General features: G+C 39.0%; 1 protein-coding gene and 1 long non-coding RNA gene across 6 annotated transcripts in view; one reads left to right on the top strand and one right to left on the bottom strand.

The window, feature by feature from the left end:
• Window positions 1-323: 323 nt before the first annotated feature.
• The window catches only part of PAK1IP1 (PAK1 interacting protein 1), a 19,122-nt gene continuing 5,560 nt past the window's right edge, over window positions 324-13,885 (bottom strand). For 3 of the 5 annotated variants that reach the window (XM_043507000.1, XM_043506998.1, XM_043507001.1), the window contains 5 exons: window positions 13,505-13,650; window positions 13,322-13,419; window positions 11,070-11,169; window positions 7,735-7,870; window positions 324-5,260 (listed from right to left, as the gene is read on the bottom strand). In XM_043507000.1, coding sequence (XP_043362935.1) covers window positions 5,106-5,260; window positions 7,735-7,870; window positions 11,070-11,169; window positions 13,322-13,419; window positions 13,505-13,650 — 635 coding nt within the window. In that variant the 3' untranslated portion in view covers window positions 324-5,105. The remainder of the gene's footprint in view (window positions 5,261-7,734; window positions 7,871-11,069; window positions 11,170-13,321; window positions 13,420-13,504; window positions 13,651-13,885) is intronic. The other 2 variants (XM_038389158.2, XM_043506999.1) reach the window with 1 other exon arrangement.
• LOC122458405 overlaps window positions 2,098-13,885 on the top strand; it is a 15,501-nt gene continuing 3,713 nt past the window's right edge. The window contains exons 1-2 of the long non-coding RNA XR_006278449.1: window positions 2,098-2,107; window positions 12,833-12,843. This is a non-coding gene — a long non-coding RNA (uncharacterized LOC122458405). The remainder of the gene's footprint in view (window positions 2,108-12,832; window positions 12,844-13,885) is intronic.

Below are 13,885 nucleotides of genomic sequence, written 5' to 3'. Positions count from 1 at the left end.
GAGCCCCCTGACCCTTCAACCCCCCCAGCCTCCCCCTACCCTGACTCCTGCACCCCCCCACATCCCCACCCCCATCCTGAGCACCAAACAGTAGCTCCTGCACTCCCCACCCCATTCCCATCTGCACCCCAAACAGGAGCAGCCACAGGTAAACGCGCCACACCCCAACCTCCTGCCCCAACCCTGAGCTCCCTCCCTCACCCTAGCTCCTGGCCAGACCCCACACCCCAACATTTTTTTTACAATATTTGGAAAGATCATTAAGTGGTCGGTCGAGACCCTAAGCAGTTTTCAAGTGGTCTGTAGAAAAATAAGTTAGACGACAAGAACAATCAAGGTACCTCACTTTTATTTTCATCTACTTGCTATTATTTATAGGAGGAGGATGAAAGAAAAAAAGAATAGAAAAGGGGTGCAGGGGGAGATAAGAGGAGTACTTGTGGCACCTTAGAGACTAACAAATTTATTTGAGCATAAGCTTTCGTGAGCTACAGCTCACTTCATCGGATGCATTTGGTGGAAAATACAGTGGGGAGATTTATATACACAGAGAACATGAAACAATGCGTGTTACCATACACTAACCTGATCACTCTCATTACTGTGTGTATGGTAACACTCATTGTTTCATGTTCTCTGTATATATAAAACTCCCCACTCTATTTTCCACTGCATGCATCCGATGAAGTGAGCTGTAGCTCACGAAAGCTTATGATCAAATAAATTTGTTAGTCTCTAAGGTGCCACAAGCACTCCTTTTATTTTTGTGGATACAAACTAACACGGCTGCTACTCTGAAATAAGAGAGAATATTTTTTTTTTTTTGGCTGGGTCCCAAGGAGGGACAAACCAACCAACCGGTGCAGTTGTGATACACAGATAATGGGCCATTGTGCCCAGTTCTTCTGATCTCCTCTCAGCATGTCTGTCTTATCAGAAGCTTCTCTTTTGGATTTGCTCAGTAAAACAGAAATAGGTCTTTACTAGGGGTTTCATATAGACTGTACTTATTGTGATAAGAACATGCTATCAATGTACAGTGTGGGACATATGTTTCAGCTAAGAAGTGTTTACCTTGCAGAACTCACTTTTTTTTTTTTTTTAAACACGTATATCTTTCAGCCCCCACACTGGTTATTGCTGAATTACACTTGCTAAAAGTATCTGACAGGAGCATGTGGAAGAAAATGGTTGGTCTGTCACTGCATACACCTCTCAAAAAAAAAAAAAAAATAACTTAATGGATTTTGGTGAAAGGCTTTTGTTGTTGTTTTTTAAACATCACCTCTGACCTAAAAACAAACATGAAAAACATTTCTTTTCAGCCCAAAAGGAGGTTGAGAATGTTATCAATAACTTTATTTAATAATAAATAAAAAGAGAGACTGCAGTTGACAATAGGAGATTCATTTCAGACTTAACTAGGATAACTGCCACTGTAATGACTGATGACTTATGGAAATTTTGTTGAATATCCAACTTTGGGCCTACAGTTAGCATAAAATGATTTATAGTTTATATACGCCTCTACAATTAGACAGGTTAAAAAAACTAGGGATGGGCCTAAGCAGAAACACCAGATCCAAACCTCAGCCACAAATTCTTAGGAAATTCAGATCTAGACAATAACTTGATTACTGGGATCATATCTAGTAAACAGTATTATTCCACCGCAGCTCAGTCCTTACCGAAGTGTAACATATACATTTCAGATGTTACTGATTAGTAGTTTTTTTCCAATGTTTCTTGTGTCTAGTAATTAGCTGAAAGCCCAGTTACAGAAGATCCCTCTAACCCTCATCAAATGCATTCACAAGTGTGGTAAATGCAACAGTTTCTTCCACTATAGTAAGTATGCAACACTGGCAAAATGGACACATTTGGTGAAGAAAGTGTTTTGCACTAACATTTCCTGCCTACACCTTGTGTACTGCGAGATAAAATATATCCCAAAGACATATGAAGGATACAGAAAAACATTTCTTACAAACAACTAAGATTTAAACAAAACCACCTGAACAAGTGCTTAAAATATCTTCTCACTTTCTTCAATTCAATGGTACTACAGGGTTCAAAGAACCTGAGAGGTGTTGAATAGGAATTCAGAGTGGACACCACATTTCAGGTTTCAAAGCAAAAAAGTGAGCAGTCCCAAACCAACACTGTACAGCACTGAACCTTTTCATTAATATTAGAGTCAGAAACAGGCAATAGTCAGCATGAGTATACTTGCACCTGGGGCCATAGAATTGGCTGTGGAGACATTTATGGAAGGGGGCTAAAGTCATATAGTTCTTTAGGCCTAGATCCTGCAAAGATTTACGAGCAATTCCACTGAAGACAATAGGTCTACTCACGTGCAGTAAGCAAGTTCAAAAGTCTTGGCAGGATAGGGTCTTAGCCAATAAACTCTTAAATTTTTGATCCACAGTCTTAAAAATGTATACGCTTAATTTTTTGGGTAGAGATTAATCTCCATATATTGCAGTGTTTGTGAAAATTCATCCTACATATTTAAAAAACCAAAATTGCTGTCTACTTGTCTACATGTATAAATGGCATCCATCACCTCAGCCCATAGACATATTAAATAGAAATAAAAATAGACATCTGAAAATACTATACAAAATATAGTTCTAAAAGAACCATACACAACTCTCAATATCTGCCTAGCAGTCAGTTAAAAGTTTGATTGGATACATCTCACACTGCACCCTCAAATGGATCAGGCTTATTTTATATAGGTAAAAGCTTTGTATAAAATCAAAAGCTTCTAAAAATTATTTTAGGCCTTAATGTATATTCAGTTATGCAAGTTTAAATAAAGGTGTAACTTTAAACTGTCCCTGTGAAGCTAAGCTAAATCAATATAAACTAGGTTTAAAAATCAAATTAACACAGACAGGGTTTAGTTCAACTAAATAAGGGAAAAAGTTACAAAAGATTAACATAGATCCCTACTCCAAGAGCACATTGCCACCATAAAGTGAAAGATCCTAGGAGAGTCCAGATGATGTTTGTTTTGCTTTTGTTTCAGAGGACCCTTTAGTGCTGAGGCAGAGTCAGGCTGCTGTGCTAAAATACTTTACAGGTTTTATTTTATGTCCCCCACCAAGATACACTGCATTACTTTTTCAGTGTGGCCCCATTCATTCTGTTGAGTTTTCCTACCGCTTCAATACTAATCTGGTCCTCTACATTCAGGTTAATCAAATTTTTATATAGAGTAGAGCAGGGTTCTCAGCCTTTTTCTTTCTGCAGCCCCCACCAACATGCTATAAAACCTTCACAGTCCACCCATGCCACAATACCTGGTTTTCTGCATATAAAAGCCAGGGCCGGTGTTAGGGGGTAGCCACAGGCGCCCCGGCGAAGCTACATTGCTCAGGCTTCGGTTTCAGCCCCAGGTGGTGGGACTCAGAGCCCCGGGTTTCAGTCCCAGGCGACGGGGCTTCGGCTTTCGGTCCTGGACCCCAGCAAGTCTAACACTGGCCCTGCTCGGTGGTGCCCCTGAAACCTGCTCGCGGCCCCCAGGGGTCCCTGGACCCCTGGTTGAGAACCACTGGAGTAGAGAACATTTCTGCTTTAGTGCCTATTGTCAGCCATGATTCTTATTTTGACTGAACATTCTCTGCTCACTTTCCTTTAAAGATAGGTGGAATTATGGCCAGTACGAATACTTAGCACAATGGTATAATGGTTCATCAGGGAGACAACTTTACGTACATAATAAATACTACTTTTTCTCTGTTTTACACAATAAATCTCAGAGCACAGACTTGATAAACATTTTTAGGGGAGAAAAGGAGAAGGAAAGAAATTAATATAAGCTTTTCCAACTTAACTAATTTATATTAGATTTCTTTGAACATAAAGATTTAAAACATATAGGACATCTTAAAGTTGTTCTAGCCCACTTTCTATTAACACTGGCATTTCAACAGCCTGAGTGTAAATGTAAATACTTGTAAAATGCCTGCATAAAAGTTATCAGAGTGTGTGTTTCAATCAAAAAAAGTAGAGGAGTACTTGTGGCACCTATGCATCCGATAAATTGAGCTGTAGTTCACAAAAGCTTATGCTCAAATAAATTTGTTAGTCTCTAAGGTGCCACAAGTACTCCTTTTCTTTCTGCGGATATAGACTAACACGGCTACTACTCTGAACCCGTTTCAATCAAGTAAACCAACTTCTGGAAAAAGAGGACATAAACAGAGTTGAATTTATGGACACAGACAGGCCTTTTTAAAATAAAAGACTTGAAATAGTAGAAGGCAAAAAATATACAATTTGCTTTTTACACCCTCTTTTCATTGCTGTCTTAAGGGTTAAACACAAATTTTCTTTTTGTGAATATATGAAGGATATTTTTGGTAGTTCTATGTTTATGACATCATGGAGTATATATTAAGATTGTCTAAAGATAATCCTTAAATGATAAAGGCAGGCACATATTTTTAGTAAAAAAATCCAGCCTAGTATGTGTATTTAAAACACAGTTTTCCCTGAATTATATAAAAAACTGGTCCCCTCCAAAATGAAGTCCTCCTAGATACAAGTGCCCAAACACTGTGGAAGATCTTTATGGGCTGCCAGTCCTGTTACAAACAATTTAACATTGTAGAAATGGTTAACTGCAAACATTTTCATTGTATATTTCACTGAAACCTTTTTTTCAAGTTTTAATTATTAAAACGAGAAAATCCAAGTATATTAACGCAGAACTGCAGCAATTTTTGTAGTTTTAAATTCAGAACTGTTCAAAGAGAATTTTTATACTATACTTGATATAATTAAAAATATAAATTAGATATACTACATTATGTGTTTACCTCTGAATGGTATATTTCAAGAAAAGTTAGTACCATCAGATTTGCCACCTTCCAAAATTCTGAATAGTCATTTACCAATGAGAAAAATTTTCTACTCCCAAAATTAGATAGTTTCAGAAATACATGCCCTGTTGAGATGGCAAAAAATGGCTTGAGTAGAAGTGAGAGGTGTAAAAAATGGTTACAGTGATACCGAAATTTACTAATATCAGCTTATTATTTGAGTGGTAAAGAGGTTACATTCATTTTCATTCATTACATTCATTACATTCATCAGCTCTGTAGTTTCATTTTTTTCTTTTGCTGTGCACCTTCTGATTTTCGTTTCTTGGGCGTCACTTGCCTATTTCCCTTTGCTGATTTATCACTATCATCAGTCCAACAAACTTTCTTTTTCCTAGTTATCAATGGTGGTTCATCTTCATTTACTGAAACAAAACAGAACGTTATTCATCATGAGTTTTTAAGTTCAATATTTGAAATCTCTGCTGGCATGAAGTACATATTTATTTCCCCCCATTTTAAAAAGAAATTGAAACAGAATGAGCTCTATAATCTATTTTAGTGGAAGAGAGGAGAGTGCCATGTATGTTACTTGGTATGCAATGTCCAAATATCAAGTGAGCAAGTAAATGTATTTTACATGGTCATGCAGGACTGCCAAGTAAAAAAAATACTGGGCTAGATTTTCTAAGTTAAACTCATGATATTGGGTAAATACATCAGTCTACACCTACACACCTGACATGCAAGTGACCTATTAGGGACGCAAAACTGCACTGAAAATCTGACCCAACAGGTTTAAGAACCCGTGCACAGCATACTGCCAGTCAAAACTAGTACCCTAAAAACCTGAGCATTTTACCACATTAATTCTTACTTAAAGGTGCTTAGAGAAGACTGCAGAGAATTAAGATTTTGATCAGACTAGCTATGACCCTCAGAACACCCCAATGCCAGATGGCCAGGGCCTCCCTGGTATATAACAGTAAATCTCAGCTGGCCTGACCAGCTCAATGAACTTCACACACTTGTCATAATATTAATTTAAAAGGTGTCTTGTAATGTATCATTGGAAAACCAATAACCCTGCTGGTCATTAATATCACGTGAAATGTGTGTAACCAGTGGTTCTCAAACTTCAGTATTGGTGACCTCTTTCACATAGCAAGCCTCTGTTTGCGACCCCCTTTTAAATTAAAAACACTTTTTTGCATATTTAACACCATTATAAATGCTGGAAGCAAAGTGGAGCTTGAGGTGGAGGCTGATAGCTTGCGACCCCCCGTGTAATAACCTCATGACCCCTGAGGGGTCCCGACCCCCAGTTTGAGAACCCCTACAGTAAGCAGACAAAAGAGAAAGCCAACACCACTTTGGCTCAACTGCAGATTGAACCAGGTGTGACAAGGACAATGAGCCATTCATTTGCATCAGAGATTGCAGGAATATCATTTGCACTGTAAATCTCAGGAAACTGAGAAATTAACATAGTATCAGGTCCCTGGTGGAGACAGAATGTCGAGCCCTCAGGAAGGCTTCTTGGCTTTGAAGACAAAGACAAACTTTGGAGATATAAGGAGTTGCTACAAGACTTTGGGATATTTATCACCCAAGACAGCAAAGAAGCCAGCGCTTTGTATCTATGAAAGGTGGGTCCTCCTGTTACGACAGGCTGCAAAATCTGACAATATGATATAAAGAACTATGTTAGGCAAAAGCCATATCTTGCTAGAATTAAGTTGTCGACACTGGAAAGTGTGTTTTTTGTTTTGTTTGTAGCCCTTTCAGACCTCTTTCACTTTTGTTTGAAATCACTTAAATCTATGTTCTTTGTTAATAAACTTAATCTCCGTTTCACTACGAACCATCTGTGCTCTGTATTATGGTGGAGTGCGATCAACCCAGCTGAGCTGACAAGCTGTTTTGTGTACTGGGTTTTTGGAGGCAGCGAACTTGGTGCTATCTCTGTGAGTGTCCAGTAAGAGGGAATGGACACTGCAGGGGAGATGGTTTTGGGGAGACTTGGCACTGGAAGGGCTGTTGAGTCACCCTACAAGGAGCAACTGGACTGGTGGAAGCCAGGGTGAGACCATTATACTATAGCATGCTGCTGGTGTCAGGGCTCTGAACCAAAGCTGCACTCCAGAGGCACCCAGGGTTACAGGGCAGACAGTGAGAGAACCCAGTAGGGTCTGGGCGAACGCCCAAAGAGTCAGACTGGCATGTTTCAATAATACAGTCAGTAAGTAGTGTCATGTGTATTTGAGCAAACTATATATTTTTAGCTGGGAAAACTTAATCCTTCAAGTGGGTTCCATTTGAAAAGTGATTCTGCAAAATGCCGTTATATGGTTGCTTATTTATTGCGTCTTCAGTAGTCCTGGCATTACTGCTCCAGACTGAGCCCTGGTCTACACTGGGGGGGCGGGCGGGGGGAATCGATCTAAGTTACACAACATAGCTGAAGTCGACATACTTAGACCTACTCACCGCGGTATCTTCACTACGGTGAGTTGACTGCTGCCGGCTATTCTGTTGACTCCACTTGCGCCTCTCGCAGTGGCAAAGTACATGAGTCGACGGGAGAGCTCTCGGGGTCGATTTATCGCGTCTAGACTAGATGCGATAAATCGACCCCTCCTGGATTGATCACTGCCCGCCGATCTGGCGGGTAGTGTAGACATACCCTGAGAGAGTATTAGGCCAGAAAGTTTGCACTGTCTATCAGTATGATGCCCTAAATAAGAAGTGCTATCATGTCCCTTAGTTTTGAGAGCACCACATTCAGCCACAAAACATGCAATAAAAATTCCTACCTGCTCTTGTATTTTCTATTTTCTCACTATATTAATAGCACCTAAATAGGACTTATTTTCAACATAAAATAATCAGGATCAACCTCTGTTACCATAAGAGGAGGTTGTAGCCGTGTCAGGGTTCTCTTTGGTTTCTGAAGTTCTGTCTAGCCATACTGCTAGACATGTAAGCCTGGCTTTGGTATTGACTTCACATAGCAAAGATGGGCTATCCTGGATCTGAGGAAAATATAGAAACAGATTCATTAAAAGGTTATTTCAATATAGTTTAAAGTCACTTAATGGGTACATCTACTTTTAAGGTTTTATATCTCCATGCCACAACTGTTAACTGTGGTTTTGTAATGCTGTCAGACAGATGGCTGCCTTAAGGGTACATCTTGAGGGGCAAGACAGATGTGTTTTTTAATCACATTGGTTCCACTGAGAGAGCTCAACACAACTCAAATCATTAGTTGGCTGGCTGTAGCCTGGGTGAATCTTGGCTACAACAAAGCTTACTAGTCTGCAACTTAATGGGGCTCAATGGTGTTAAGCTAATATGACTGAAATATATCCCACCCCCCATTTATTTCCTCAAATTCAGGGTTACAACTGGTTACAAGTAACATGGTTTAGTTTATGTGCACACAGCAGCTTTTCTATAATCACAATCACATTTGTGTATCTACATCTACCATACTGCTTAACTGTGTTTGTATCAGTGCACTTTGGGATAATCTGGGCAAACATTCCATAGTGTCTCATCAAGACAAAGTGTGTCCTGAGGGGACACGCAATAGCAGCTCATGAAGCACTGCACTTTGGAATGTCCTACCACACAGAGAGCTGGGAGGAGGAAGGAGCAGGCCCACCAGTTACGTAAACATGTTTAGGACAGCTGCACTTTGGGGGAAAAAGCATGCTGAACCAGTAACAGTAAAATGACCGTGTGCCAGCCTCGGTCTCTGGCTGTAGCCAAACAAACGCTGTTAGCTGCCATGGTTGCTGAGCTTTAACAATATTGTTTGAATCTTGAAATGTGAATTTCTTGGATCAGGGATTGTCTTTTGTGTCATTTGTACGGTGCCTAACACAATGAGGCCCTCTTTGTGGTCCTTAAGTGCTACGGTAATAAAAATAATGATAAAAAAAGTGAGGACACAACCCACAATTAGAGCCAACCAAGGCAATAATTGGCTACAAACTTGGTTAAAAATTGTAGTGAGGACTGGGCCTATCACATATCAATGAAGAATGAATAATTTATAAATAATGGCTAACTACAGTTACTAAACTGTTCACCTTTTGCATCCTGGAAAAAGGCATTCGGATAAAAATGCAAAAGACATTCTGAAGTGATTTTTTTTTTCTGCTTCGTCAAAAAATAAAATGTTTGAATGAACACTAGAATAAAAGTGCTCAGTATAAAATTGAAATGCCTGGTGTATCACCATCTTTGATTTTTTTCAGTCACGACTGTATTTTTCCCCTCTTGAACACAAAAAATAAATAATATATTTTGTGTTTTTAAAGAATGGTGTTAGTCACCAACATTACAAAAGATTATAGTAACCACCAAAGCATAAAAGATTGATTAGGAAGCTATAAGTGTCGCCAGTTAGAAATCAGGGAGAGCATAACCTTGCACGAGATGGAGGGTGAAGTTACTTGAGAATTTCAGAGATTTTTTTTTTAAAATCACCACTAAAAATTAAAAGTTTTAAAGTTATGGTAAGAGGAATTGATAGCCAAAAGATCTAAGTGCGCATATATATATGAAATTTTGCCGATAAACATAGTTTGGAGGAAGTTCATAATTTCTAGTTTGCAAACAGGTTTATTCAATATTTAAAAATAATTTGTAAATGCATGTGTGACACTGCACCTCATATTCTTCACCGTGATATTATTATGATATGATTATGACATAATCATAATGATTTTTTGCAAGATAAGTCATGTGAGGTGTCATTGGAAAGGTTATGGTTTGCTGAATATGATTATCCTATTTGTATGCATGTTTCATTTTTGTATCCGAAGTTGTTAATATTGACTATGTATCTATTTCACATGTAGCTATTCCTGGGCAACACCTACTAGGTAAAATGCTGTCAGTCTAGATAGCTGGCTGGCAAGGGCCCATTCAGGTTAATGAGCCATTAAGAAGAAACAGGTTTCAGAGTAGCAGCCGTGTTAGTCTGTATTCGCAAAAAGAAAAGGAGTACTTGTGGCGCCTTAGAGACTAACAAATTTATTAGAGCATAAGCTTTCGTGAGCTACAGCTCACTTCATCGGATGCATTTGGTGGAAAATGCATCCGATGAAGTGAGCTGTAGCTCACGAAAGCTTATGCTCTAATAAATTTGTTAGTCTCTAAGGTGCCACAAGTACTCCTTTTCTTTTTAAGAAGAAACAATAGGCCTTAGGAGACACTTATCTACCACCTGGAGTGCCTTCCTGAGGACACTATAGACAGCGTCTGAGTAATGGCTGCTGTGACAGGGACATCTGACCAGGTCACCTGGTGCTGGTCTCCATCTTGGGATATCAGTATTTTTCCATTGACCGGCATGGGGAAACAAATTCTGAAACAGGGGAGTGGCATCATCTTGGTTCTTCACTGACTCCCAACCCAAGAAGACTCCTGGAAACAGCTAAGGAACAAAGACTGAGCTGGGGGAACTGCTGGACCCAGGATAAAGGGATTTTTAGCCTGTGAATGGAACATCTGGGGATTCCAAGCTATAAACTAGTGCAACTTGGCCCCTAAGAATCTGCAGCCTGCTTGTGTCATCACTTAGGGTGAGAATTTGCTATTCATATCCAATCTCTTTAGTTTAGTATATTAAGCTTAGTTTGTGTTTTTGTTTATTTGTAAGGTAATCTGCTTTGATCTGTTTGCTATCCCTTATAATCACTTAATCTATCTTTTGCAGTCAATAAACTTGTTTTTGCTGTATCTAAAACCAGTGTGTGGGAGTCATAACTCAGGGCATAAAGCTATTTTATATTCCTCTCCACATTGAGGGATGGGGCGAATTTCATGAGCTTACGCTGTACAGTTCCCTGCGTAGCGCAAGACGGTATAATTTTGGGTTTACACTTCAGAGGGGGTGCATGCGTGAGTAGTTGGGAAGTTCCTTAAATGAAGCATTCCCATGCAGGGCTGATCACAGCGTCTGCATGTAACTGCAGCTGGGTGTGTCCATACCTGTATGTGTGCTAGTGAAAGTGCAGGCTGGAGCCTGGAGAGAGAGCTTGTCATAGCAATACATTGTAACGGGAGCCCAGGCTGGTGGGTCGGGGGGGCGCTGTGGTACCCTAGTTCCAGGAGGTACCCTGGTGGGGGAACCCAGCACAGCATGCTTTTTAAAACCTAATGTTGACCTGTAAATTACTTCTCCAGAATTTTTCCATGAGTTGTTAATGTACTAACCTTATCAAGTTCAAGGCTCCACAATTTAATGTATCCATCACTGGATGCAGTAACGATAACCTGTAGTCCTTCTTTTTCAAAACTGTAGATGTCTTTTATCCTAGAACAAAATATAATACCTGGATACTTAATAGCATGACAGGTGGCTTCAACTAATAAGGGCAAATGGTAAGAAGTTGTCAGAAATTAAAAATGAAGAGAGAACATTCTACATGTCATATATAGAGAGCCACAAACTATGGATGCTTCATGTGAATATTTTTGATTCAGACATGTAAGATACAGTTCATGCACAGGACTAATCTGTTTTTTGCCATTTGCCATTTGGAGCAATATGTGCCTTTGAAAAATTCATGTTGAGAGCTGTTAGGACCCTGATTCAGGAAAGCATGTAAGTGCTTAATTTTAAGCACATGCTGAACACCCATTGACCTCAACCGCACTTAAGCATATGATTAAGTGCTCTGCTGAATTGGAACCTAAATTAAGACAGAGTACTAGATATTTCTTTAATGATAAAAGGAACATATAAGACTCCCTTTTTACTGGCTCGGAGTCTAACGGTTCTATTTTACATGGGTGTCTATTTGGACACCGGTGCAAGATTATAAATTGATAACAGCCTCTTAGTCAATGCTTATGTGGATTCAGTAAAGAGAAAAAAGACTCCTTATGCCATTTTTTAAATTTTTATTTACAGATTTCAAGGCCAGAAGGAACCATTGTGATCATCTAGAATGACCGCTTATATAACAAAGGCCATAATTTTCCCCAAAGTAATTCCTAGAGCACATCTTTTAGAAAAACATCCAATCTAAAAATTAGCATTGATGGACAATTGTTTGTTATCTGGTGTTGAGCAAGACTCATGACTGCTTTGTGGAGAAGACCAGGAAAAGGTGCAGACACTACCAAAGCAACTAAGTTCTGGTACATGTTTGTCAAAACACCTGTGTGGACATTGTGGCTTGGGCTGGAGATCGGGTTCTCAAACTTGAAGGTTGAGGTGAACTTCAGACCCTGACCATGTCAAAGCAACCTCTACACAGCTATGTTTAGTGCGCTAGTGTGAGCTCCGCTAGCATAGGTCTGTGGACCTGAGCTGAAAGACTCACTCCCACAATAAGTGTAGACATACCCACTGTGTTTTAGAACAGAAGCACATTCTTCCAGTGCAATTTGTTCCACCTCTTTTTCCACTGTCTCCATCCTTTCTTGGCAATTTATACTTCAAACATACCTCCCTCTCCTTTCTTACATGCTTTGACCATCAGTGAAATATTGAACAATATAGATGATTAAATCATTATTATTGGGCATCTAAGCTAAGACCATTTAGATGAACGGAGCAGTTCACACCTCTTCGAGCTATAATTTGCCTGCACCTGCAGAGAACTGGAAACATCTCTGCATCGGTTTACATTTGTTTCGCTCGTTTTCAAGGTTCTCTCCTCAACCACAAGGGCTTGAAATTTTAATTGAAACAAAAACAAGAGTAAGTTGAGATTCTGCAGAACAAGATAAAAAATGCTAAGTACCATTTGGCATCCTGGTGCCAAGGATAGATTAGAAATGAAAAACCTGAAATCCTTATCACTGTTAAAAAGCAGTTCCTCGAGAACTAATTTGAGGCACACTGGTGGGGCAAAATAGATAATTCTGCAATTCTTGTGCCTGTGCAGTAAATATTTTATGGATAAAAAAATTAGAATCTGGAGGTATAAATCCATTTCTCTTTAGAATACATCCACGAAAGATGTGAGCGCATGCTCTTGTTGGAAAATATTGGCATGACAATTTAAAATCACATACACACAGTATACTGTATTTAACATATATAAAAAGACTTGCTTGCATATTTTCCATTTTGCTCTCCTTCCTCCCAAGGCTTTTATATGGTATGTGGATAGTCCCTTCCACCTGACAAGGGGCTGACATGGATGCATCCAGACCATATTATTGTCAAAATCATCATATATCCAGTGGGTAGGTATTAAAATAAATCTCACACCGGGATTCCTTGATGTTTCATATAAAAAGAGGTGTACACTCACACTCAATGAGAATGCACAAATCTGTATTGAATTTGCAACTCAGTACATCAGAAACAAGGCAGTCTACTTTCTATTTTAAAAATAAAAATAAACTGTATTAAGCCAAGATGTTCTGAATGCTGCCACTAACCAGGTAGTAGTGTGTATTCAACACTGCCATAAATTTTAAAACAATTTAAAAGGACAAATATAAAATACCTGTTTTCATGAGCTTTAAATTCACAAAGGCACTTTTGTGAGTCACAATCGTACAGTCTTATAACTTCATCATCTCCGGCAATAGCAAGAACAGAATCCTTGAAGACGAAGAGAAGAAAATGCAGATGAGGCTAAAGTAATTCAAACAAGTTAGCTTTCCACCCCCTTTTTTTATGTACTTACTGTTATAAATCTAACTGAAGAAATTCTTTTCTCAGTTGTGATGGCACCACTGACAGATGCTGTTTCAAGTTTGTAGATATCCACTTTATTAGTCACGATCACCACATACTTCTCTCCATTAGGAGACCATTTAACTATGTGTGCATCTGAACAATTTTAAGTAAAAAACAACCAGAAAGAATGTAAGTTTTGCCTTAATAATAATTTTAAAACTCTGAATCTCATTCTTGACATCTTCACTCTGTAATCTTTAACATGCAACGTATATGACCCCAATCCTGCAAAAATAGTTATGCCAATGCTTAATTTATTATCAGGAGTAGTACTATTGACTTCAATGATACTCAAAGTAGTAAACGTAAGCATGTGCATGTGTGTTGC

Source organism: Dermochelys coriacea, chromosome 2 (genome assembly GCF_009764565.3).
Source record: "Dermochelys coriacea isolate rDerCor1 chromosome 2, rDerCor1.pri.v4, whole genome shotgun sequence".
In the NCBI taxonomy this organism is placed as follows: Eukaryota; Metazoa; Chordata; order Testudines; family Dermochelyidae; genus Dermochelys; species Dermochelys coriacea.
Note: the sequence above shows the minus strand (reverse complement) of the source record. Positions and strands in the feature narration are given on the sequence as shown.